Source organism: Lytechinus pictus, chromosome 6 (genome assembly GCF_037042905.1).
Source record: "Lytechinus pictus isolate F3 Inbred chromosome 6, Lp3.0, whole genome shotgun sequence".
Taxonomy (NCBI): domain Eukaryota; kingdom Metazoa; phylum Echinodermata; class Echinoidea; order Temnopleuroida; family Toxopneustidae; genus Lytechinus; species Lytechinus pictus.
This window is the reverse complement of record NC_087250.1, coordinates 15,676,606-15,702,760: the sequence shown is the minus strand read 5'-3', so window position 1 is coordinate 15,702,760 and position 26,155 is coordinate 15,676,606. Positions and strand designations below refer to the sequence as shown.

Sequence of the window (26,155 nt, the reverse complement as noted above, 5' to 3'; positions counted from 1 at the left end):
TGCACATAATAGCATATCTTACAAAAGGTCTATTCCTATTGATCATGTCCATTGACAAAGATATCATTCCCCTAAAAAAGTTGCCATTGAAAGTTTCATCTCGGCCTTCCGATACTTGGAAAAAGTGGAATTCGTACCCAACGTCTTAAACATCAATTATTTGAATCATCAATGGTGTACGGGTAAGAAGTAGGGTATCACTGAAAAGCTGAGAAGTTGCCATGTCATTAGGTACCTTATCAAAAGTCTGTGCCATCTTTTTTTAGCGGGAATTCTGATATAAAGGCACTACGTGTCGGATCATTTATTGATAGAAGCTCTCTTGCATTCCGCATTGATTCTTCATGTAAATGTGATTCCAACTTATGACAAGGCACCTAAGCTGGCAAATTAAAAACTCAATATTCAGTTGGACATGGGGGCTCAGTAATAGAGCGCCAACCTCATGAACGGGATGTCGTGGGTCTGATCCCCGGCTGAGTTATACCAAAGACTTACCTTCTGCTTTCTTGTCATGCACTCAACAGATGAGAATGGAGAAGGGTTATAATAACATATTATTTTATGGAGCATGAGGAAATCCTTACGTTTGAAAATTGAAACATTGAGATGGGAACAAAGGAGAATTCCAGCCCTATCAAAGAAAATAAACAAGTCCCTCAGGGCACTTATCTTCCTATGAGGTCTCACAGGCTTAATTCATTCCCCATAGACTCGTGTGTTAAATTGGCACTTTAAAAAATTCATAAAAAATAAGGATGAAATTCGGGGGTCGAATGTTTACTACCAGTGGATAGGATATATATCTGGCAATCCATATCTGACCAGAAAAGGGTCCCTCGACAGGCTCATTTTAAAAATAAATTGGCGTGTTTGAAGACACCGTCGGGGGGAGCAGATTCATCACCTCAAACAGCAAAATAGCCCTAATCCTTCCGCCAGTCAAAATATAGTCCAAAATTGGTGATATTTCTTCCCAATTTGGGAAAAGCAAGTTCAGTATTTACCAAAAATAGAATCAGTGTTAGATGGACAATCATATGCATACACTTTGTCAATCAGCCATATCAAAATTAAAAAAATAGCAATGGGTTGGCTCGAATGAATATCTCTTGCTTTCCCAATGTTAATAGGCCCGTGAGGCCATGAACAGAAACCGCATCAGCGCAACACAGATAATATGATAGGTAGTCTTGTACACATTTTGAAGGCATGAATGGTTCATCTCTCTCGCTCGCTCTCTCCCTCAATCTCTTTGCCATCTTTCTCTATCTCTCCCTCTCTCACACACACATACATACATACCTTTTATCTCTCTCTCTCCTAACTCCCTCTTCATCCGTCAAAATAAAACCATAAAGTCAAACCAAACATTTACGATGCAGTAACAGTGGTCTAGGAATTAGACTAGTGAAAGATGCCTATAGAAGTATGCAACTCCGTGAAACATTGAGATCCGAGTTTTGAGGCGAAACTCGGAACCCAATAAGTCAATATGCGTTTGTTGTACAGACATGAGAAAAGGAGACTGAATAAATTATCTTGGCTTTTACTCGGTCCTTTTCAGCCATTCAAAGTAATGTCTGGGGTAACTATCAATTTAAGAAATCTTTTTGACAAAATGAAGATGAATAAAATAGCATGAAAATAAATCATAAATGTCCAGAAATTCAAGCCAGTCAGAATTAATCTGCTCCTGAGGTCAAATTTCTAGCCGCAGCCCAGCTCGGGTAATGGGCGACGTACAGTGTAAACAATATATTTTCGGCGAATCCCCCGAGATGCGAGTCGATCATTAGATTGTTCATTATTTCATTTCAATATCCCAACTTTTTCTGGTCCATTTTTCAGGCTTCCAAGTTTATTTCGGGATATGAATGTTCGTTGGCAACTTTACCATTTACATTTTTAATACAATTTTTGGCATGGAGACTTTCATTCACCACGTCGGGGGACTTCAGTATAGCGATTCAGTCACTGCTTATCTGCGGTTATCAGAGCTCCCTATTGCTCGAGGGCATTCTGTGGTTTGCGGAGAGGACTAAGCGGGTGCATTTGATTCCATCTCAATGTTTCAATCCCGAGTTTGAAAGTAAAAACTCTGAAAAAATCAAACGTGCCTGTCTCGTAATGAGGGCCCACTGGAAGAACAGCTTACAGCTGGGTAAATAAGAGTTATTAATTTTTATTAGTTATCTTTGAATATTACCCCTCAGCAATTCGATTACATTTGTTTTCAATGCACTTTGTAGATGAGTGTCTCCCGTGTGAGGATGGGTCGTACCAACCACTTCCAAAGCAATCGTCATGTGAGTGCTGTCCAAGTGGCTTCACAAGTTCCCTTGGCAAATGGGAGTGTTCCCCTTGCCAGTTTAACCAGTATTCAGATGCTGACTGCCTCCCGTGCTCATTATGTTCATCTGCAAGCGAATGTAAGTTTGGTAATGGGAATGTTCTCTTTGTCAGATTAACCGGTACTCAGTTAAACTGACATGTTTGCTTTTTTTTTTTTACATGTGGACATGGTATCAATAATGCATGAAGGATTTTCATTTATTTGATGGAAGATAAAAAGAGCAATGTAGATAAATGTACATTAGTCAGAGGCCGTGCCGGTTATCAAAGCCCGGTCTTTCATGGTGTAGTTGGGCACCTTAGACCACTTGGCCACGGAACCTCGCGACTATGTTCATCTCCAAACATTTTGTATGTTTTGACCAAGAATAGATAATGGGAATGTTCTCCAAATTATTGATCTATTGTCTTTTATTAAATGTCCCTGCATGTTTCCTTTCAGGCCTTGCATTAAGGGAGTCCCTGCCTTTTAAGTCTGGCCCTCCCTTGCTTTAATTCATGATCGATCTATTGTCTTTTAAAAGTCACTGTGGGCTTCCCCTAGGCCTTGCTTTAATAGAGTCCCGGCCTTGCTTTTGAAAAGGGAGTGAAGTACTTGTCTTGCTTTAATGGATCATTGATCTGTTGTCTTTTAACGGTCCCTGCATGCTTCCTCCAATTCCGGCCCTGCTTTGCTTTAATGAATCATTGATCTATTGTTTTTTAAAGGTCCCTGCATGCTTCCTCCCGGGCCCTGCTTTAAGGGAGTGAAGTGCGTGAACACTGGAGGTGGTCAGTATCGCTGCCTGGATTGCCCGCTCGGTTACCGTGGTGACGGCGTGAACTGCGTGGATATCAATGAGGTATTGTGCTCTGATATTGTCATAACTTCTTCTTCCCTCCCCATACACACACTTGTATAAACCATCAACTCTCCAATTCACCTGAAATTCTATCCCCAAAACGGATCCGTGGGTGAAAGTCGCCATGATCCCTTGTATGCTTTGTGAGCCTTCCTTATGTGTACTTCAGTATGTGTGTGATCTGAATTGATGACACACACCCACACATACAACTCAAATATACAATTCAATTCAGGTTTATTGCAAAAAACATGATTGGCAGTCACAGACTGAACTGTACATGTTTACACAATGCCAATATTAAGATAGAATTGAAATCATTAAGATTAACAATAAATATACAATTAAAATTACACATAGATAGCACAATATTGCAAATTTTTTATCACACATCACAAACTCATTTACCATTGTATTTGTTTATATATTGCACAAATATTCTTCTTATCTTTAAGGGCTCCAGAAATGCTTGGAAGACAAAGTTTAAAATGTTTCTATATTAATAAAAAAGAACGGTTTTAGTCTAAGTTTTGAACTTTTCTTCTGAATATTTTTTTATGTTAAATCACCTATTCAGTTTTATTGTATGATTGCTTTTTGTTTGCAATCAATCTCTTATGTCTTGAACCAGTATGGGTTCATGGACCTGGTTTTGCTTGTTAATCTTTCATTGTTTCACTTTGTTCATTTGTATACTGCTTTTCTTTGAAATAAAGAAATGATTACAATCACAACTACATGCATGTACATACTGGAAGGGAAAAACATTAAGTTTATTTCAAAATTAAATCCTCCGTCTTTAGTGTACTGAGTCGGACCCCTGCTTTAGCTCCGATGGATGCACCAATCTAGAGCCGGGATACGTCTGTGATAGATGCCCAGCTGGTTACCATGGAGATATCATCCATGGATACGGCTTGAATCAAACCCGAGACAACAGACAGGTGAGGGTGCAAGGAAGACAATATTTGAAAGTCAATTTACCCGTCCAGAATAGATCCAAAATATCATTTAATCTTTGTGCGCTGGGCCATGAACCCCTCTGTACTGAATTATTTTCAGCGAGAGAAACGATGCATTGTTTCTTTAAACGTGAAATGCGAAGTTCGCTTGGCAACGATTGTGCATTGGTGCGAAGTACGTGTGGAAAGAGTTAAAGAAGAAACATATAAAATTCAACATGAGCCTTTCTAATGCATCTGATTATAAAGGCAATCAATTGCTATGTAGTAATACAAAGTCAGTTTCAATAATAAAACTGTAAATTGCATGTAAGTATGAGTTTTTATTTATTGTCCATAATTGGAAACTTTTCTTGTTTACATGCCGTGCAAAATGATAAAGAAAACAAATTATATAACTTTAACATGAACATTGCAATCTGCATTTGGAACATGACAATAAACATAGTATATCTTAATCGCTAGAGGGTATTCATTTGTCTTGCAATCTACTATGGTCAACAAGGAAATTCGTGATCACTCTCGCAAAAAGTGTTCACTAGCTTTCTAGGAAATTCGTGATCACAGAGTAGAGTAGATTGCGAGACAAATGAATACCCTCTAGCGATTATTTCATTCCGCAATAATGAACCTATTTAGTATAGTATATCTTACATAGTAATTTATACCAGAGTATTTAAATAACATGAAAGGCATTATATGAGTTCATTGAAATTTTCTGCAATTTGGGAAATATTAAGAAAAGACAATTATTGGGTTGATTAAATTGTAATAAAAGGGTGAAAAAATTCTTGGTTTTTATATCTATCTATATCTATCTATATCTAAGAAGATATAGATAGATACTGAAGGGAGCAATCACGAGCAGATAAGCAGGGCTTGAAATGACCGCAGCAGATGTTGCGATGATATGGGCCTCGTCTTACAAAGTGATGCAATTGATCCGATCAACCACAACTATGGAAAGCCAGCAACATCAGCATTTAAAAGCATGTTTATTTAAGATATTTTCTAGTTATGTATATTCATAGATTCATTTTTCTTAAAAATTCAGTGTGCTTCTCTTTGTTCACAAGATATATTGTGCAAATTTCCTGTAAAAAAAAGTACGACATTGATGGATTTCCATATAGTTCATATGGAAAACTAGCGGACAGAAGGTCCTCGCTGCACGCGCGCACCCTTATAACACGCAGAATTGCCTTGCATCATACCCTTTTTTTACAAACAAATGTGTATCAAGGACAAGCTCTGATTCAGATAGAATTTCCGCCCCCCTGAAATGAATGTTAACAACTTCTTCTATCAGATGATCATAGTTTTTTTTACATTCAGTTGGTGGGAAATATGGCACTTTATACATTAAAATCACTCAAAACCATCCATAGTCAGGAATATGTATTGGGATAATGGGTTAGGGGGACATTTTTATAGTACCCGGGTGGATTACATCCGTCGTCACATCAGTGGGTGATGATATCAAGAATTTCCGCCCAGATTATAATAAATTTAACGTCGGTGTGTTGTTCGAGTCACAGCGGTTTTCTAGCTCTTTCCATTGCAGTGCTGAACATTTTATTAGGAATATATAAATATATATACCTTGTCAGTCCGAACTATGGATATAAATATATCAGATACCATTATTTTTGCCAGTTCCTTGCATTGTCCCATTAATCATTTTTAATTTACATGTTTTGTGAATGGGGGATACTTTATTTATAAAGCCTACTGATAATAACCAAATTATATTAATTAAAGGAAAATGAAAGGATAGATTTATTATCTGGTCATAAACTGATTACATTTCACTGATTAAAATAAAATTAAAATGTTTTCCTATTTCCCATGATATGTCAAGTCAAAGTTATCAATATTTTGATATTTGAAAGACCCGTGGAGATTGCCATTTTGCTTATACTCCCTATATCTCCGTGGGGGGTTGTGACGTCAGCGACGTACAACTCGGTGTCCGACCTTGGCGCTCGCCTGTGATTGCTAGCGTAAGATACATGGGCCAAAGTGGATCTGGCTGCCGAAATTGGTCTGAAAGGGGCACAAAATGCAGCTTTTACCAAATTCCTGTTCTGCAGAAGTGGCCAGAAATCTCTAAAAAAAAATGTGTGGCTGCACTAAAGGTGGAGAAATACAACAATTCCTCCAAATTAATGAGGAATGATGTTGTTTGTAGCGAGAATTTTACCTATTTCTTCGGCCGAGTATTGGGGCTCGAAGTCGTAGGCTCTCGGGCTTTTTAAGTTCTATTTCAATACAAACGTCCGATAAGTTTTGTTTAACTTAAAATTGACGGTAACAAATAATAAACAACGTTAGATATATTGAAATATAGCACAATTAACAATTTAGCGATATTCAAACGGGATAGACAACCAAACTTCCAACATAACACGATCACTCGGTTCAGGGGCCAGCACTCAAGGGTTCATTGCTGCAGCGCACAGAAAAATCAAGCCATAGAAGTCGTGTGTTGTGGACACCAGAAGTAAGATCTCAGCACGCGCGACCCACTAGTTAAAAATCTACTGCTAAACGCGGTTCATGGTGCTGGGTTACTCGCTATACGTGTGAGTTGGCGGCCGGGGACGGCTGTATTGTCTGTACGTACAAATTCAGCTTTGTCAAATTTACCAATTTGGATATCGTAAATAAATGTGTAAACATTTTCATCAAAACTCATCAATTTGTGTTTAAAAAAAAAAATAATTTAAATACCTTTTTGATAATATTTTTAAGTGTTTTAGGTGTATATTTTATTTATTTCTTGTAAAAAAGTATCTATATTATGCAAACTCGGGGTTGGTTTCAGCCTGTGTATAGCTGCACATGGAAGTTAGTACTGAGAGCAGTTGTTCGTCGCTGACGTCACAATTTTGAACGAACCTCGCAACAATGGCAATCTCCATTCAGAGACTTCGATCGTGAAGAAGCCTAACTTTGAAGAGGTGGTACTCCACTCTGGGAAATCGGATTTGGGTATAAGTGGTTTCATTTTGATTATCATTTACTTATCAATGATATTATGTGGTATTACATTTTGGGTTTCATTCTCCTTTAACATACTTTGTGTCATACATTCTTCCCAGGTATGCACAGATATTAATGAATGCCTCACCGATAATGGCGGATGTGATGCAAATGCATACTGTAACAATACTGAGGTAAATGGATGCATAATACAAATTTCTTATAAAGTGCATATAAATATGGTTATAACGTCTTTATGCACTTCCTAAGGACTTGTTTTATTGTTGTTATTATGGATTGACTTCTAATAACTTTTATCTTTTTCACTTATGTCAGTGACTTTTAAAGTCATCTGTGTGTGTTCTTAATTCCCAGCTGTAATTGATCGTTGCTACTGGCATGTAGAATTCATATCAGCTTTGTTTGAAGTAGTATATCAGCATGCAGTTGTAGTAGTAGTAGTAGTAGTTATTGCTGTTGTTGTAAAAGAAATAGTCCCGGAGGCTACTCAAATAATATGATACTTATGTGCAACAAAGTCGAAAGTAGGGAGCTCTGGAACTAAATCTTCGTCCGAAAATGGGGGTCTCCGGAACAGCTCTAGAATCAAAGATTACTAAAAATGCAAAACTCTGGAACTGACCACATAAAAAATAGGGTTCTGATCTCCCAAACTCAATATATCATAGCATGGTAGCACCTTGCTTCGGCAGCCTGGATAAGGCTCCGCGCTGATCGAGCTTGTCACTCCAACCGGCTGAGTAGTTCATGATGGAAAATGAAACCACAAATTGGACGTCAATTTTTACACGATTCTACCCACAAAAATAAAAGATGGTCTTGACAAGTCACTCACTAGTTGTTGAGATGTCAATAATGTGATCTGGATCAGTTTTACAAATTCAGAATAGGTTTTGGAGCTAGACGAAGCAATCCAAAAGGGTCTCTGGAACGGGGAAAAATAGGAATTTGTACGGCATTCTAAATTGGTGATACTCTGGAATGGAATTTCAGGGTGAGAATGGGGGTTTCAACTGCGGCACATACATGTACATAACATACATTTATACTAAGTAGTTTTAATACTACAAATAGCAATAGTAGCAGTAGTAGAATTATGTATTCAGTAGTACAAAAAGAAGAAGAAAAGGGAGAAAAAGAAGAAGTGGGAGTATTAATAGTACTAGTTGTAGTAAAATTGTAGTAGCATTAGTAGTAATAGTAGTATGAAAAGAAGAATAAGAAGTGATAGTAGTAAGTGTGCATGTTGTTCCATTATGATATATTGCATAATTATTGGGTAGGTAGAACAATCATATTTTGTTTATCTGCAACTCATTATTGTAATAGAAAACTAATCTCTTGGCTTTTTTTATTATCAGGAATTATCCCATTATGTATTCTATGTGTTTTAAACATCTTATAACAGTAATCCTTGATGTATATAATTATATATATGTATATTATATATTTCAAATTCCTTCACTAATCTTTGTTACCCATTTTCCATTCCGAAATAGGGGAGTTTCCAGTGTGGTGAATGTTTACCTGGTTACCTTCAAGTTGGCAACAACGAAGTTAGGTGCATGCTAGAAATAGACCACTGTGCCTTGGGAACTCATGAGTGTAACGAGCATGCCATCTGTCACTATTTACGGCCGAATCATTATTACTGTGAGGTAAGTTATAAATCTACATCGGTAGGGGAAGGCGGGGTAAGTTGAGTATCGGGGCAAGTTGAGCCACCACCCCCAGGCCAATAATGAATGAGTCAGACATTGTGGTGGTGTCATGTATTGATGACCCATTGCATAACCCTTAACCCCACCACATTGTTTTCAACTTTGAAACAAAAAGTAATTTTTAGAGGGAAAAATACACATTTCAGCAAAAAAAGTAAAAAAGGGTGTGAAATAGTGCTTTTTACTCACACACATCTTTGAATATAATAAAGAAATAAGAACAAAATTGTTAGTCCAGGTATGGATTCTCATTCTTTTCATAGTCTTTTAGATGATGGATGCATAAGAAATGTGTGGATGTGAAAATATCGCATTAAGTTCGGACAGGGGTAATTTGAGCCAGCCAACATGGGGCAAGTTGAGCCATAGTAATTCTTATGGTAATGTATAATAATAATAAAAAAACCTTAAAAACCATTGATATGCAGGCAGAAAGGAGCAAATTCACATGACAATTCTTTTACTTTAGAGAATGTTAGTATTTATAGAGAATTAGCAAGTGAAAAGGCTTAAAATAAAAAGTTGACATGATGGCTCTTCCCGCATACATTTTGTACATAGTTTTTGTGGCTCAACTTACCCCAGAAGGTGGCACAATTTACCCCATAGATGGGGCAAGTTGAGCCATTTGACATTATTTTTTCAAAGGTCACAATGACTTTCAGTGTGAGGGTAGAAAGTTATACATAGGTGAAAAAGGTGAAAAATATTTCCCAAGAGTCAAACCTAAAGGCTAGGTACTTATTTCTACAATATTATTAGTCATATCAATTCTAACTTGCAAAATGCAAAAAGTGTCACAACTTACCCCGCCTTCCCCTATATATTTTTTGTTATATGATGACGATGACTGAAAAGGCCAACTTGGTGAAAACTAAAAAGACCATGCATTTGTTAACAGGATCTAAAGCCCCTCTAAAACTTCGGTAGAGGATCAGTGGATGATTCCATACATGTCCCGAGGGGCATTTCAACAACAGTTTCTAGTCTCTTAGCTGGATGCTTGAGCAATAGAATTTTCTTTTTGTCAATGATAAAGCTATAGTGGGTAGTTAGGTAAAAAAGTGATAACCAACAAAAAAATGTTTTGATTGTGGGTGAATTAAAGGTGAAAATGTTGTGTGTCGTACGGGACTCATGAGTGTCCCACATGACATGCAGCATTTTCACCTCTAATTCACCAATGGACAACATATTTTTGTTGTTTGTCATTTTTTACATGACTACCCAGTAGTACTTTATTATTACCACAAAACAAATTAAGATTTCTCGTTTGTTTGGACAGCAGGTTGAAAAGTGTTGTGAAAATGGCTGATTTTTCTAGCATGGAATCGCCCAATAATCAATTGAATCATCTAACATGCTATTGGTACAAAAATGTATAGGCCATTTAAACTCTTTTTAATAATTGATTATTTGTAATTATGAGTTTTTATGTATCTAGAAATCTGGATGGTATTTTGTATATTTTTTCTTTAAAAGTGTAATTCAAGCCTTTTTTTTACGAGTCAAGTGATTGGACTTGAGATAGCTAAAAACAGCAATTACATGACTTTGTATATCTGTAAATTTTCAACCCATTCCTTGCTTTGTTAAGAGGTTTTAGATAAAACAGGAAAATTTTTCATATGAACTCGCAAGTTTAGTCCAGCTTAACAGATATCTATTCAAAAACCACATCAAAACTTTTTCAGGGGATGTTTCTCCATACACATTTATATAATCTACTCATTAATTGGCACAGTGACATGTACTTTTTGCCATAATTTAAAAATATGATTTAATGTGCAGTAAGCAATACAGACCTTGACTGTTAGAGAAAAAAAATCAGAAAAAATGGAAAATAAGAAGATTTTACAGAAAAACAAAACAACAGTTATTCTCTAAGTTATTTTTACATGAATGTATGTGATTACTTTAAAAAAAATGAAGGTTTGTGTGGTTTCATTCACCAAATACCAATTTCTGTATTAAATTACACAGTGCAGTAAGATTGCAAATTGTTCCCAAGCTCCGCTGCAGGAAATTTATTTTGTTTATAAAGGACAAATTTTCTATTAGTGGGTATCACACTGACTCATTATTTTTCAAACAAACTTGGCGCCTGTTATTTTCAGTGTGATGAGGACCATGCATGGGCTGGGAATGGATTGGTCTGCGGCCGTGATCTCGACATGGATGGTCAGATGGACTTGAAGATGCGGTGCACCAATACATCGGATAAAAACTGCCTCAGTGATAACTGTCCTGGGTACCCAAACAGCGGACAGGAGGATACTGACGGCGACCTGACCGGAGACATCTGTGACAATGATTGGGACAACGATAGAATCTACAATGAAATTGTAAGAAACGTAAAATAATAATATGCATTTATATAGCGCAATAAACTATTTCTATATATTCTATTGCGCTGCAAGAGCTGCCTAGGTGCTGTACATACTATTGGAATAGATAGGTTTTCAATTCTCGCTACCCCAAATAGGAACACAAATCTCATAATGCGCGAGACGAGATAATTTTCACTCCGTCGGGTCGTCATCACCACTTCCGGTTTAGATCATACTCGCGCAAGGTTCGCGATACTGAGTTTTCCACCACGCTGAAATCGATGCCAATCAGCGTAATATGTACAGAGTATAACACTTTTTATTACATTTGGTCAGTTTTTATTCCATTTGAATTATAAATAAAAATAAAACATATATTTCACGTGAGAATAATTTTTATTCATGTTTTTATTTGGTTATAAAAATTCAAACAAATAATGAATATCTTAAAATTTTGCATTTAGCGACCGGCCTGACATCACGATCGTATTCAACTAGACACTAAATATATTCAGCATTCATTTCGTTCAATTTTTCGTCGACCACAAAATGGATAAAAATCAGTTTCGGAACTTAAAAAAATCTTAACTGACAGATGAATACCGTGCAATGGAAAGCGTCAGGCAGAATTAGTGACTTTAGCAGAAAAGGCTGTAAAACTGTTAGTGAAAGAGAGGGTTGTGATCACGAACTTTCCGAGCGAAAGCTACGTTGTGTTGTTGTGCATGACGGCACTGTTGATCTAAATGGCAAAACAGTGCGTTGGACTTCCGAACAGGAAGTTGTAATACCGAAAAAGCTATCCCATAATGCAATGCACGTTACAGGGATTTTCCCGGATCTCGGCGAAATCGCTATTTGGGGTAGCGAGAATTGTAAGTTGAAATCATGTAAATTTGTTGAATTCCTAATGTTGAGGGGAAGTTTGTTCCATAGTCGTGGGGCTGACATCAGAAATGACCTACATGTATCTCCTAGTTTTGCTTTAGTCTTGTGTGGGGGTACTTGCAGTGCGAGTGTATCTTGTGAGCTACGTAGGTGATGGTCATGAGATCCGGATTTCAATTTCAAGAGATCTGAGATTTAACTTGGGGCTGTAGAGTACTGAAGTGTGATTTCATAAATTTTCCAATTTGAATTTGAATATTTTTTTTTACTATATTGTGGTAGAACGTGAATGCCTCCATAACCCAAATTTGGTGGGAATTGTTCCACGGTGGCCCAAGATATGACCTCATGAATACATAAGAATTAGCCCCTTGAAGGCAATGTAATATTTGCCCAGTTTACAACATTTAGAATTTGAGTTATCATCATCATTGTTTTTCATCCTGTCCCATGAAGGTTTGTTGGGAAAGGATAATCTTTTAAAAATTGAAATCTTATTTTTTGACAGATTTCAACATAATAACATAAATGATTTCATATTTCATACCCTTCTGTTCATTTTATTCATTGTTTATTGCAAATGAAAATCCATATTTTATTGTTTGAAATGAAATCTGAAAAAGAAGTACTCTCTGAAAATTGATCATGGGCCCGGCAGCCACTGTGCAGCGCCAGGTCTTTAGCTATCCCTTACTTGTTGACCGCCAAACAGGGTAGCAGCAACTCTCATCTTTTGACGTCTTTTGGTCTGGCGCGGCCGGGGCTTGAACTCCCGACCTCCCAGTTGTGAGACGGACGCTCTACTAACTGAGCCAACACACCTGTCCTTGGTCTTGTAGTGCAAAGGATAGCAGTTAATCGTACGCCTGATTTTCACGTTGATTGTACATTGTCGGTGCAATCAGTCATAGAAAAATATTCTGCAATCATTGCTAAGTTTTGTGTTACGGGCCCATGTTGTATTTTAATTTTTAGTCATGACACTTTTTCGGGGGGGGGGGGGATACTGGATATTTGATATAGTTGAAGATGTATAATAGTGACATTAATCCGTACCAGAACTGTGAATGAATGAGGATGGTCTTTCACATTGGCAGCATTATGGTTTGAATTCCATAACAAAAACAATTACCGTTATTCATTCCTTCCAGGACAACTGTCCCTATGTAGCCAACTTTGATCAGGCAGATGTGGATGGCGACGGTCATGGTGATGCTTGTGATAATTGCATGACAAAGTCTAATACAGGCCAGTTGGACAACGATGGTGATGGGGAGGGCAATCAATGTGATAAAGATGATGACAACGATGGTCAGTGAACATGATTCTCACCATTTAAAGGGATGGTCCGGGCTAAAAGTATATGTATAGCTTAATAAATAGAGTAGAATTCACTGAGCAAAATGCCAAAAATTTCATCAAAATCGGATAACAAATAACAAAGTTATTGAATTTTAAAGTTTAGCAATATTTTGTGAAAACAGTCGTCATGAATATTCATTAGGTGGGCTGATGATGTCACATCTCCACTTGTTCTTTTTTATTTTATGATAGGAAATTAGGTTTATTCAATTTTTTTCCTCCAAGAACTAGAAAAATTGGATTGACAACTGATTTAGTGCATTAGATATTTATTGCTGCAACTTATTTCATTATAAGGGAGACATATTAATCACACAAGTATGAAATAATGAAAAAATTATGATTTTATGTAATAACATAAGAAAACGGAAAGTGGAGATGTGACATCATCAGCCCACCTAATGAATATTCATGACGACTATTTTCACAAAATATTGCAAAACTTTAAAATTCAATAACTTAATTATTTGTTATCCGATTTTGATGAAATTTTCGGCATTTTGCTCAGTGAATTCTACTCTGTATTAAGATATAAATATTTTCAGCCCGGACCATCCCTTTAATAATAATAATAACCCGCTTTTATATAGCGCTTAATACATCTGAACGACATGTCTAAGTGCTTTACAGATATATTATTACCCCGGTCATCGGATTCAATCAGTCATTCCCGCACACAATGTGTGCACATCCTCCACTCCCTGGGGAGTATTCCAGTCAGTCGCCGGTAAGGCGCACACAGTACTGGACAAGCTACAATGACTTTCACATCCTACCGGGTACCCATTTAGCACCTGGGTGGAGATTGGCAAAGTGTGGATTAACGCCTTGCCAAAGGATGCCAGACCGTGGTGGGATTCGAACACACGACCCTCTGTTTACAAGGCGAGAGTCAGAACCACTACACCACAGGTCCTCCACACTCCTCCACACCATATCTTTATTTCATTTCATTTCATTTTATATGTTTGCATTTCCAACATTTACATAATGTTTTGTTCCTTATCGCTTGATACATAATAAAGAACAAGGAAAATTTATATTACAATAATCAAAACAACCATTCAAACAGGTTGGAAATGAAGGAGGCTGCTGAAAAAGCGGAGCTTGTAGAGTGCAGCCTCATAATAAAATATTTGTATAAACAGTATAAACAAAAACAAGTACAACAGTGAAAATTTGAGCATAAATCAACTTTCTTCCTTTAATTAAAGGGCATCATGAGGATTGTGTATCGTGATGTGTTTCTGGGATTTTTGAGCAAATACAAGCCCCCGTTCGCATGATTTATGTTATTCTGAATGTTTTAAAGGGCATACAAATTAGCACTGAGCCTTTATAGCCCCACCTCAGGTCCTGAACTAATCCTATCTGGCCAGATTCATTACCCATAATGCAACATTCTGAGCAGTGTAGTCTTGCAATAAAGTCTCATTTAAATAATTAAAAAGCTATTTCATTACTTAATAAATTCATACTGCAATAAATATGTAGTCAAGTAGCGAGACAGGTACCTTTCCTATCAAAAATAATTTTATTCCACTACAAATCTTATTGGCTAATTTATCATCTGTATTTTCTCAAAAGGTACAATACAGTCATTGAGAAAAGCACACATTGTTGGTCGCCTGCATAGCAGAGCAAGACTTTCAACTTTCAACATTGAAATCTTAACCAAGGTTAAGTTTTTGAAATGTCATGAGTTATTCATGAAACTTGGACATAAGGGTAATCAAGTATTACTAAACATCTTGCATGAGTTTCAGGTCACATGATCTAGGTCAAACGCTATTTGGGGTCAATAAATTTTGGTCATGTAGGGGTATTTGTTGAACTGCCATCATAACTTTGAAAGTTTATAGATCTAGTTCATGAAACCTAGACATAAGAGTAATCAAGTATCATTGAATGAGTTTCAGGTCACATGGCCCAGGTCAAAGGTCACTTATTATCAATGAACATAGTATTTTATTATCATATGAATGGTATTTTGGTGACTAAATATTCAATAGTTGTTAATCAAAGTCAGCACTGCTGCTATATTGCATCGCATAATGCAGACGAGACTGCCAGAGGTATTCCACTTGTTTAGTTGCTAGTATTTGTATTTCCTCTAGCTATATATAACTTTGTTCTCATTGTATCCTTTTTTATTGAATTCAGAAATAAATACCATGAATTGATATTGAACAGTGCGCATTTAGCCAGTAGGCCCTATGCATACGTGTACAGTGTTGCTCCTGCACTGAGCGAAATGAATTGAATTGAATCGTACCATTACCATACCTCCTAAGCTATGCAATAGTACATTTGGATGGTACAGAATATCGCACATTCAGCCCCCCATTTGCTTGCGTGCAAAAAGCTAAGTAGGCGTTGTACGATTATGAACGTATCCTTTTTTTTGTCAATTAATAGATTTATATGTTTTCTCGCTATTTGCTCTAATGTTATCAATGCAGGTATAGAAGAGGATGACGAAGGTTTGTATAATAAAGTATTATGGAATGGACGTGAAAATTCCAGCAATCTGATTGGTTCAGAGCCATGCATGTAAAATGAGCCTTTCACATTATTGGATGGGCATGAAATAGTGATTTTCATTCAGTCGTTAGTATGCAAATAATACACGTAGAGGTCACTGGTAAGAATATCACTCGGATGGCTTACTTTGGAAGTTCTAACATGCCCAAAGCATAGCCGAGGGCATAATTATAGACAGTTTTAAAGGTAACACTTGTGTTTGATATTTCTAATGTTCAAACAAAAAATGATGTGTACAGTATTACAATATAGGGATTTGGTTCTTTGATATTTTGTGAAACCATTCTCATCTCAAAACAGTAAATTGCCAATTCGTCCAATTGCCATTTGGTCTATCATCAGTTCGTCTACTTACCACATGGTCTACTTTCATTTAGTCTAATGCCATTTCGTCTAATAACCATTTGGTCCAATCGTCACTTCATCTAATCACCATTCGCCTATTACCATTTCATCTGATAACCAGTTCGTCTAATACCCATCTTCTTTCCATTCATTTTGTACAATTAACACTTTAATTTAATTAGACCAAATGGCATATGGACTAAATAGCTATTGGACCAACTGATATTTAGATGGAATGCCATTAGACTAAATGAAAGTAGACCATGTTGTGAGTGGACGAACTGATGATAGACCAAATGGTAGTAGACGAGTTGGTGATTGGACGAACTGGCATTAGATGAATTGGAAATAAACCCTTCAAAACCATGACAGTACGATGGAACAAGATATTAGTACCAGTCAATAGCAATTAATTTTTTGTTAGCTAAAATAAACGATTGGTCACGGGCTAGCCTTTCCACCGATCTCTTAAATTAGATTTCATGTTGCCATTTTATTGAGTGTATTTTTGCACGAGATCACAGCTTCAGAATTTGGCCGTTTTATAAACTGTTTCAGAAAGGCAGCTTCAGGAAAAACTGCAGCACCATTAAAGGCAAACCTGCACTATTATTGTAAAGATATTTGTTCAGACATTCACTTATTTATGTAATGTCAGACTTCATCACCTCACACCCACACTCGCATAAACCCTCACACTCCCACACACTCCTGACCTCCAGTCTTTTCGCTCAATATACAAAGTTCTTGCTCAGGCACCACTGTCATCGGAAGATGGACACAATTGTCATTCCAAAACAAGTATTCCTGCTTCATCTCATTTTACCTTTAACCAGAATTTGTTTACATTTTCCCCATCGTAATAAGTAAAGTCTCTAAGATTATTCCATTTTGTTCAGACCTTTACTTATTTATGTAATGTCAGACTTCATCATCTCACACCCACACTCGCATAAACCCTCACACACCCACACACTCCTGACCTCCAGTCTTTTTTGCTCAATATACAAAGTTCTTGCTCAGGCACCACTATCATCGGAAGATGGACACAATTGTTATTCCAAAACAAGTATTCCTGCTTCATCTCATTTTACCGTTAACCAGAATTTGTTTACATTTTCCCCATTGTAATAAGTAGAGTCTCTAAGATTATTCTATTTTTCATGATAGGTTGAAATATTTACCCTCCTCATACACCATGTGCACAAGGCGGTTTCGGTATTGAAGCCTTTTTACTCACCTATTTGTTGCAATATTGATACCCATTTCTCAGTGCATGCATACATTCCCGGATTATTTTAAAAAAAAAACACCCAGCCAGTTTTACTTGATTGTCCCACCTTCTAATGACAGGCCCTCCTTCCCCTTTGCTCTTGTTATTTTTCCACAGAACTGCAAAAGTTCCAGCACGATCTTGATGTGATCACTTTTGGTCTACTTTGTGAAAAATTTTCAGTAAGAAAATGTACATGTGCATGTATGTTTCCATCTTTTAGAGCACCCACCCCCCTGTTAATTGTTTATGGCCATGTACATGTGTTTGTGTGCATTCAAATTCAGTTGATGTACCCACAGTCTCACATGATTTGATAATCATGACGAAAATCTCCATTTGAGAACACTATACCCCTGTTTCAATTCTCTTCTCCAAGTACGACAAACCCTAACTGCCCCCAAGCAAGCAATTTAAGTATCAAAACACCTGTTTCTTGACCTCGGTCCGAAGATAACACAACAGTCCGGCATATACAGTCACAGCAGGGGGCCACACACGATGGGATGCATGCGCGGTCCCTGCAAAGCATGCCGTCATTTTTATTCGCTTACTTTCCATATTTTGAGGTCGATTTTCTTCGTTCGAAATTGAAAATGGACTAACATTGGATTTCTGAATACAATATGCCTTTGAAAACGTGATTAAAAATCGAATGCAATAATTTCATTCTGAAGGTCCTACTACAGGCAGAGAAGTCTTACGTAATAGCACAGCTGTTGTTTATCATTTCGTCCTTGGCTCATATACTGGCCTGTGGAGGTGAAATTGAGACAGCGGGGATTACCTGGCCAAGCAGGGTTGATCAGGGCTTGGAAATTATTTTTGGGATTTCCAAACGTAAAATGGGGTATAAAACCGCAGTTTGCAATCTGAACTGCGGTCTTTCTCCAAACGGGGGTTTGACGTAATGCAATATGATTTTTATATATATACAGTTGAGGCCAGAAGATTACATACACCCAGGAAATTCAAAGAAAGGTTGACACTTGCCAAACATTTTAAAATTGACAGTATCTTATAAAATGTTTGCGCTATCATGACGAATTAGATATCAAACAAATGAGTATGTCATGCCCCTTCATCACATTGCTTTGTCATCAGGAGCTGAAGAATATTTGGGTGTAATTCTTTCCCCAAAAATCTTCATATTTTAGACGAATTAACAATAAAAATTTGACAAAACATGTCATATTTGTGCGAGCTACTTCTCAATGTGAACATTTCAGATTACACTTTTTTGTTCATGGGTGACATATGAGAGAAAATGTAATATAAATCATAGATTTGACATTTATGTATTTCTATGAAATGATATTAGAAAATATAATAACAAGCAATCAAATACATTTGGCACAAGAAGTATTTTTTTCTTCAAAGAAAATTCCACCTGAAATATACTTAATCCCAACAACATCCCAATTGTGTGAAAGAGCTTATATGCTCTTTCAATTGATATCAAATTTGTCATGGTAGTATTTATATTTTTGAAGATAAAGTCAATTTTACGATGTTTGGCAAACAAACAAGTTTCACTGAATTCCATGGGTGTATGTAAGCTTTTGGCCTCAACTGTATATATGTGTGTTTATATATATGTATATATATATATATATATATATATGATATTTCATTTGTTTCATTATTTTTATACTTCATATATCATTTATATACTTTAATGCTGTATAACAATAGTTGTTCCTTGTTTTGTTGTTCTGTCATATGGCATTCTAAGTTACATGTATATTATATACTACCTTGTGGTTTGTCAAATTTGCATGTAATACTTGTCATTAATTTTTTTTATATTTGGCTACATGCCGCAATCAGTGTCATGGTCCTGTTTTTTTGTTTTTTTTCTACCTCAATAAATAACTTTAAATGAACAAATGAATGTTATGCTATAACAAATATGCATTGATCGTAGAACAAATTTTTATAATTGATTCCATTGAATGCACGATGAAGTGTAAAAAGCAAATGTGCGATCAATTGCTACTCCTCATGTTACTCGGCCCTGACCTATTATTGGTCGGTTTGGGGTTGGTTTCACGGTTGTGAGTAAAGCATAACTCGTGATGGTCTTACCCTTGATCTAGAGCCCAGCGCACACTATGCGATGCGAATGCACTAAGATCCGATTCCAGCAAATTGCCAATCCCATCTTGGTGCAATCGCATCGCAGGTCGGCGCACACATTGCAACAGCTCTGCAGCGCGCTGCATCTCATGGCGCCTCTTCTTTTGCGCGAATGTTGTCTGAGCTGCAGAAGCCCCACAAATTGGCCATGATGTCATCGTCAAGGACAAATCTGATTGGCTGAAATCAGCAAAATTGCAAAAAGATTTGACATGTCAAATGTCTGAGTTTTGGTCTGCGATCCTACTGCAACAAAGCAGGATGCAGTTGCAGCGTGTTGTAGGTTGGCGCACACTGTAATTTTGATGCGATCGCATCTTGGTGCAATCGCGTTGCATAGTGTGTGCTGGGGGCCGTTTCATAAAGCTGTTCGTAAGTTAAGAGCGACTTTAAGAACGACTGGTGATCCCTTCTTACGCGCAAAACCATCGCTAATGAATATACCATTTATCAAAAGAAAGGATCACCAGTCGTTTTTAAAGTTGCTCTTAACTTACGAACAGCTTTATGAAACACCCACCCGGGCTCTAGGGTCACTAGGACTGGGAGGACAACTGCAAGTTTGTTTACAATCCTGGGGTAGGTTCACCTGTTGGCTCGGTTGGTTTCACGGTTGTGAGTGTAGCATATTACTTGTGATGGTCTTACCCTTGATCCTATGGCCCGTATTCTGAAGTCGGGTTTAAGTTAGACTCAGGTTTAAAGTTGTGGTTTAAGTATGGACAGCCAATTGTTACATAAATCCGTAACAATAGAGATATCATATTTCAGCTCATTTGGCTCTCAAATCATTCATAATTGTCTAGGAAGTATGAAAAATTATTGTCTTCACCATCGGTGAATCAGGAAAGAGCACGGTAAACAGAAGAAACATACAACTTAATAAAAAAATGATACTTTTGGCTTCCCATACTTAAACCACAACTTTAAACCTGAGTTTAAGTTAAACCCGACTTCAGAATACGGGCCTATAAGTCTCAGGGACTGGAAGGGTAACATCAAGTTTGTTTACAGCTCTGGGGTTGGTTTCATGGGTATGAGTGGAGCGTAACCTATGGTAATCTTACCCTTGGTCATAGGTTACAAGGACTGGAAGGATAACATCAAGTTTGTTTCCCACCCTAGGTTCCAAGGTTTCAACCGATGGGGTCGGTTTCACGGGTATGAGTTGAGCATAACCTGGGATGATCTTACCCTTGGTCATAGGTTACAAGGACTGGAAGGATAACATCAAGTTTGTTTCCCACCCAAGGTTCCAAGGTTTCAACCGATGGGGTCGGTTTCACGGGTATGGGTTGAGCATAACCTATGGTAATCTTACCCTTGGTCATAGGTTACAAGGACTGGAAGGATAACATCAAGTTTGTTTCCCACTCAAGGTTCCAAGGTTTCTACCGATAGGGTCGGTTTCACGGGTATGGGTTGAGCATAACCTATGGTAATCTTACCCTTGGTCATAGGTTACAAGGACTGGAAGGATAACATCAAGTTTGTTTCCCACCCAAGGTTCCAAGGTTTCAACCGATGGGGTCGGTTTCACGGGTATGGGTTGAGCATAACCTATGGTAATCTTACCCTTGGTCATAGGTTACAAGGACTGGAAGGATAACATCAAGTTTGTTTCCCACCCAAGGTTCCAAGGTTTCAACCGATGGGGTCGGTTTCACGGGTATGGGTTGAGAATAACCTATGGTAATCTTACCCTTGGTCGTAGGTTACAAGGACTGGAAGGATAACATCAAGTTTGTTTCCCACCCAAGGTTTCAACCGATGGGGTCGGTTTCACGGGTATGGGTTGAGCATAACCTATGGTAATCTTACCCTTGGTCATAGGTTACAAGGACTGGAAGGATAACATCAAGTTTGTTTCCCACTCAAGGTTCCAAGGTTTCAACCGATAGGGTCGGTTTCACGGGTATGAGTTGAGCATAACCTATGGTAATCTTACCCTTGGTCATAGGTTACAAGGACTGGAAGGATAACATCAAGTTTGTTTCCCACCCAAGGTTCCAAGGTTTCAACCGATGGGGTCGGTTTCACGGGTATGGGTTGAGCATAACCTATGGTAATCTTACCCTTGGTCATAGGTTACAAGGACTGGAAGGATAACATCAAGTTTGTTTCCCACCCAAGGTTCCAAGGTTCCAAGGTTTCAACCGATGGGGTCAGTTTCACGGGTATGGGTTGAGCATAACGTATGGTAATCTTACCCTTGGTCATAGGTTACAAGGACTGGAAGGATAACATCAAGTTTGTTTCCCACCCAAGGTTCCAAGGTTTCAACTGTTGGGGTCGGTTTCACGGGTATGAGTTGAGCATAACCTATGGTAATCTTACCCTTGGTCATAGGTTACAAGGACTGGAAGGATAACATCAAGTTTGTTTCCCACCCAAGGTTCCAAGGTTTCAACTGATGGGGTCGGTTTCACGGGTATGGGTTGAGCATAACCTATGGTAATCTTACCCTTGGTCATAGGTTACAAGGACTGGAAGGATAACATCAAGTTTGTTTCCCACCCAAGGTTCCAAGGTTTCAACTGTTGGTGTCGGTTTCACGGGTATGAGTTGAGCATAACCTATGGTAATCTTACCCTTGGTCATAGGTTACAAGGACTGGAAGGATAACATCAAGTTTGTTTCCCACCCAAGGTTCCAAGGTTTCAACCGATGGGGTCGGTTTCACGGGTATGGGTTGAGCATAACCTATGGTAATCTTACCCTTGGTCATAAGTTACAAGGACTGGAAGGATAATATCAAGTTTGTTTCCCACCCAAGGTTCCAAGGTTTCAACCGATGGGGTCGGTTTCACGGGTATGGGTTGAGAATAACCTATGGTAATCTTACCCTTGGTCGTAGGTTACAAGGACTGGAAGGATAACATCAAGTTTGTTTATTCCCACCCAAGGTTTCAACTGTTGGGGTTGCTTTCACGGGTATGAGTTGAGCATAACCTGTGATGATCTTACCCTTGATCCTAGGTCTCAAGGACTGGAATGACAACTGCAAGTTTGTTTCCCACCCAAGCTTCCATCTGTTGGGGTTGGTTTCACGGGTATGAGTTGAGCATAACCTGTGGTAATCTTACCCTTAATATGTTAATAGGTTACAAGTACTGGAAGGATAACATCAAGTTTGTTTCCCACCCAAGGTTTCAACTGTTGGGGTCGGTTTCACGGATATGAGTTGAGCATAACCTGTGATGATCTTACCCTCGATCCTAGGTCTCAAGGACTGGAAGGACAACTGCAAGTTTGTCTACAATCCTGATCAAGAGGATACAGATGGGGACGACTTAGGTGATGCCTGTGATAACTGCCCCTTCGTTACCAACCCCGATCAGGACGACTATGACAAGGATGGATACGGTGATGAGTGCGACAATGGGGAGTCTGATGTGTATGTTTGCTTCTTTTATTTAGTGTTTGCTTTTTTTTTTTTTTCTTTTTAATAATGAAAATATTATAATATGCATCATTTATATAGCACTTTTTATGCAATGTTTCATAGCGCTGCATACTATTACCCCGGCTTTCCACGGCTATCCTGATTCATGGAATCCCTTCCTACAGGGTAGGAAGTCCTTATTTATACAGCCGAGCATTGTAAGTGACACAGGCCTACAATTTGTAACAAACCAGTGCTTGCATATTTATTATCATAATGACCTTTATTTCTTGATTTAGAGCAGAAATCTGATTTTATGCATAATTTTTCATTATCAATGTTTTTTTCTTAATTATTGTAGATTATGCCATCTGCAATGAGCAATAGACATATGATTGTTATTGTATTTCTAACATTTTCCCAAATGTCTTCTTGTTTTTCTCTCAATGTTTGTCTTCTTTCCCCTACTGTAAACCATTTGTATTTCCACAGTTATACTGAGATTATGTGGAAACTAAACAATAGGTAATATCAAATTTTCCTTTTCTATCATTTAATTCAAATTCCTTAACCAGAGACGGTGACAGCGTACATGATTACGATGACAACTGTATTTTTGTCCCTAATGCTGAACAGCTTGATATTGATGGTGATGGTGAAGGTAAAATTAAAAAAAAAATCTCATATGTATTTAATACCTTTGAAAGAATATGTATCCTTTTTTTTGGGGGGGGGGGGGTAATGAGAGGCACGTTGCAAGATGGTTTAATGATTTTACCATCATTTTGTTTTTTTACAGATCTAGCATTACCCCCAAAAACAGCAAACAAATAAAATTGCCTTTGATTATTTCTATGTCATTATTTACAAGATGAAGAATTTATCAAAGTTAGTTAGTAATACCTTGCCACGATTGGAACCAATTGTGTATTTCATTATAATATATGTAAATTTTTGCTTGATTTTGGTACTTACTTTCTTTTCAGGGGATGCATGTGATGAGGATATTGACGGTGATGGCATTTTAAATGAAGTCGATAATTGTCCACTGGTCCCAAATGATGATCAAGTAGATGATATCGGTTCGTATTAATGTATCCATTAAAGGGAATTATACCTGCAACCTTAATAGCCCTACCTCAGGTTGTCAAGTACTCATATCTGGCCAGGTTTATTACCCATATTGCAGAATTCCCAGCAGTGTAGTCTTGTAATAAAGACCCATTTGAAGTATAGCAAACTCTTTCATGTCTCATTACATTGATATTTCAATAGAAGCTATGTTACCTTGGAGCAACATAAGTAACTTTCCTCTTAAAAAACATTTTTGTTTCTCTACATAACTAATTTTTATAGGCTAATTTTATTCTCTGTATTACTAACTTATCTGAAAAAGTCTATTTCAAGACTAGCCATACAAGACACAATGTTTATTCTCTACCCCTTAACCCTTATCAAACTGGGGGGGTTAAATTGACCCCCCCCCCCTCGACAATTTTGTCACTACGCCGTCGCACAAAATTTTGTGACCGCACCGCTTGCTGACTTTTTACTTTTAAGTCTTGCGCATCTTTTGAGACCAAATTGCGATGCCCGGGTACCCGGTTCCGAAATTACACAACATTTTGTAAGTGCATGTCAGACCCGAAATTGCTCAAAATGTGATTCCATGTACAAAGTCAATGCAAATTGTATTTTCAACCAAAGTCATAAATGTATGATTAATTTTACTTTTGTTAGTTTAAATGGATTCATTTTATGCTATTTATGATCGCAAAAGGGTCCCTGACAAAGTTCATCGGAAAAAGAATAAAATACATAAGAAATTATATTTTTGCAATTTTTTGTAGATATTTGTTAGAAATGTAATAATTGATACTCCCACAAAGGCATAAACATAGTACACAAAAAACAAATTTAGGGCAAATTTCATACGCTTATTTGCATAATTAATTAATAAAAATATATAAGCAATCTGAGTATTTACTGGTCCGAAATAGCCCAGTTAAGATAGGGTTAAGTCCTCCCCTTTAATGCCTATGCATGAATTTAAATACTTCATCTTAAATTTCATTCCTTTATTTCTAAGCTATAAAACTATGTTTTTCTTAAAGGAGCTAGCCTAAATTATGAAAGATTATGATGGATATTATCATAACCATATTCTAAATTATGATAAAACTTTCATGATGATAATTATACTAATGATATTTCATTTCAAATTTTCCCAGGACAGAGAATTCAATTCTCTTTATTTCCAAACTATAAAACTCTCCTCTTCAAGGAACCAGCTGAAATTTAGTACTTCTAGCATAACTATATTTTACATTGCAATAAATTGTCATGATTATAATGATAATGTGTTGTCAATGTTATATTCCTCCAACAGAGAACTTTATAGGAGATGCTTGCGAGACTGATTTTGATGGAGATGGTTTTGATGACGAGGTTGATAATTGTCCGAAGAACCCTCGATTGCACAGTTCTAATTGGACCAATGGGATAGATGCCAATCTAAATAACCCCACGCAAGGAGTTAAATGGTTCTTCTCTGATAAGGTTTGGCTTTGATATCTCATTTCATATTGCATTTCATTTCATTTTACTGCGTTTCATTTCATTGCATTTCAATTCACTTCATTTCATTCCATTTCATTGCAGTGTATTTATGTCATATAACTTTATTGCATTGAAATACATTTCATTTCATTGCATTGCATTTCATTGCATTCTTTTTATTGCATTGCATTTCATTTCATTACATTTCATTTCATTGCATTGTATTACATTTCATTTCATTATATTTCATTTCATTATATTTCAGTTCATTACATATCATTGCATTTCATTTCATTGCATTGTATTACATTTCATTTCATTTCATTGCTTGCATTTCATCTTATATCATTGCATTTCATTTCATTGCGCTTCTTTTCATTGCATTGTATTACATTTAATTGCATTTTATTTAATATCATTGGATTGCATTGCATTTAATTTCAT

The 26,155-nt window shown here is 37.2% G+C and overlaps 1 protein-coding gene across 1 annotated transcript in view; it reads left to right on the top strand.

The window, feature by feature from the left end:
* Positions 1 to 26,155, top strand: part of LOC129263243 (uncharacterized) — a 92,798-nt gene that overhangs the window by 46,436 nt on the left and 20,207 nt on the right. Inside the window, exons 23-33 of the mRNA XM_064100428.1 lie at positions 2,253 to 2,432; positions 3,064 to 3,197; positions 4,001 to 4,141; positions 7,264 to 7,338; positions 8,665 to 8,823; positions 11,004 to 11,231; positions 13,256 to 13,415; positions 22,990 to 23,164; positions 23,728 to 23,813; positions 24,139 to 24,234; positions 25,542 to 25,711. Coding sequence (XP_063956498.1) covers positions 2,253 to 2,432; positions 3,064 to 3,197; positions 4,001 to 4,141; positions 7,264 to 7,338; positions 8,665 to 8,823; positions 11,004 to 11,231; positions 13,256 to 13,415; positions 22,990 to 23,164; positions 23,728 to 23,813; positions 24,139 to 24,234; positions 25,542 to 25,711 — 1,604 coding nt within the window. The remainder of the gene's footprint in view (positions 1 to 2,252; positions 2,433 to 3,063; positions 3,198 to 4,000; positions 4,142 to 7,263; positions 7,339 to 8,664; positions 8,824 to 11,003; positions 11,232 to 13,255; positions 13,416 to 22,989; positions 23,165 to 23,727; positions 23,814 to 24,138; positions 24,235 to 25,541; positions 25,712 to 26,155) is intronic.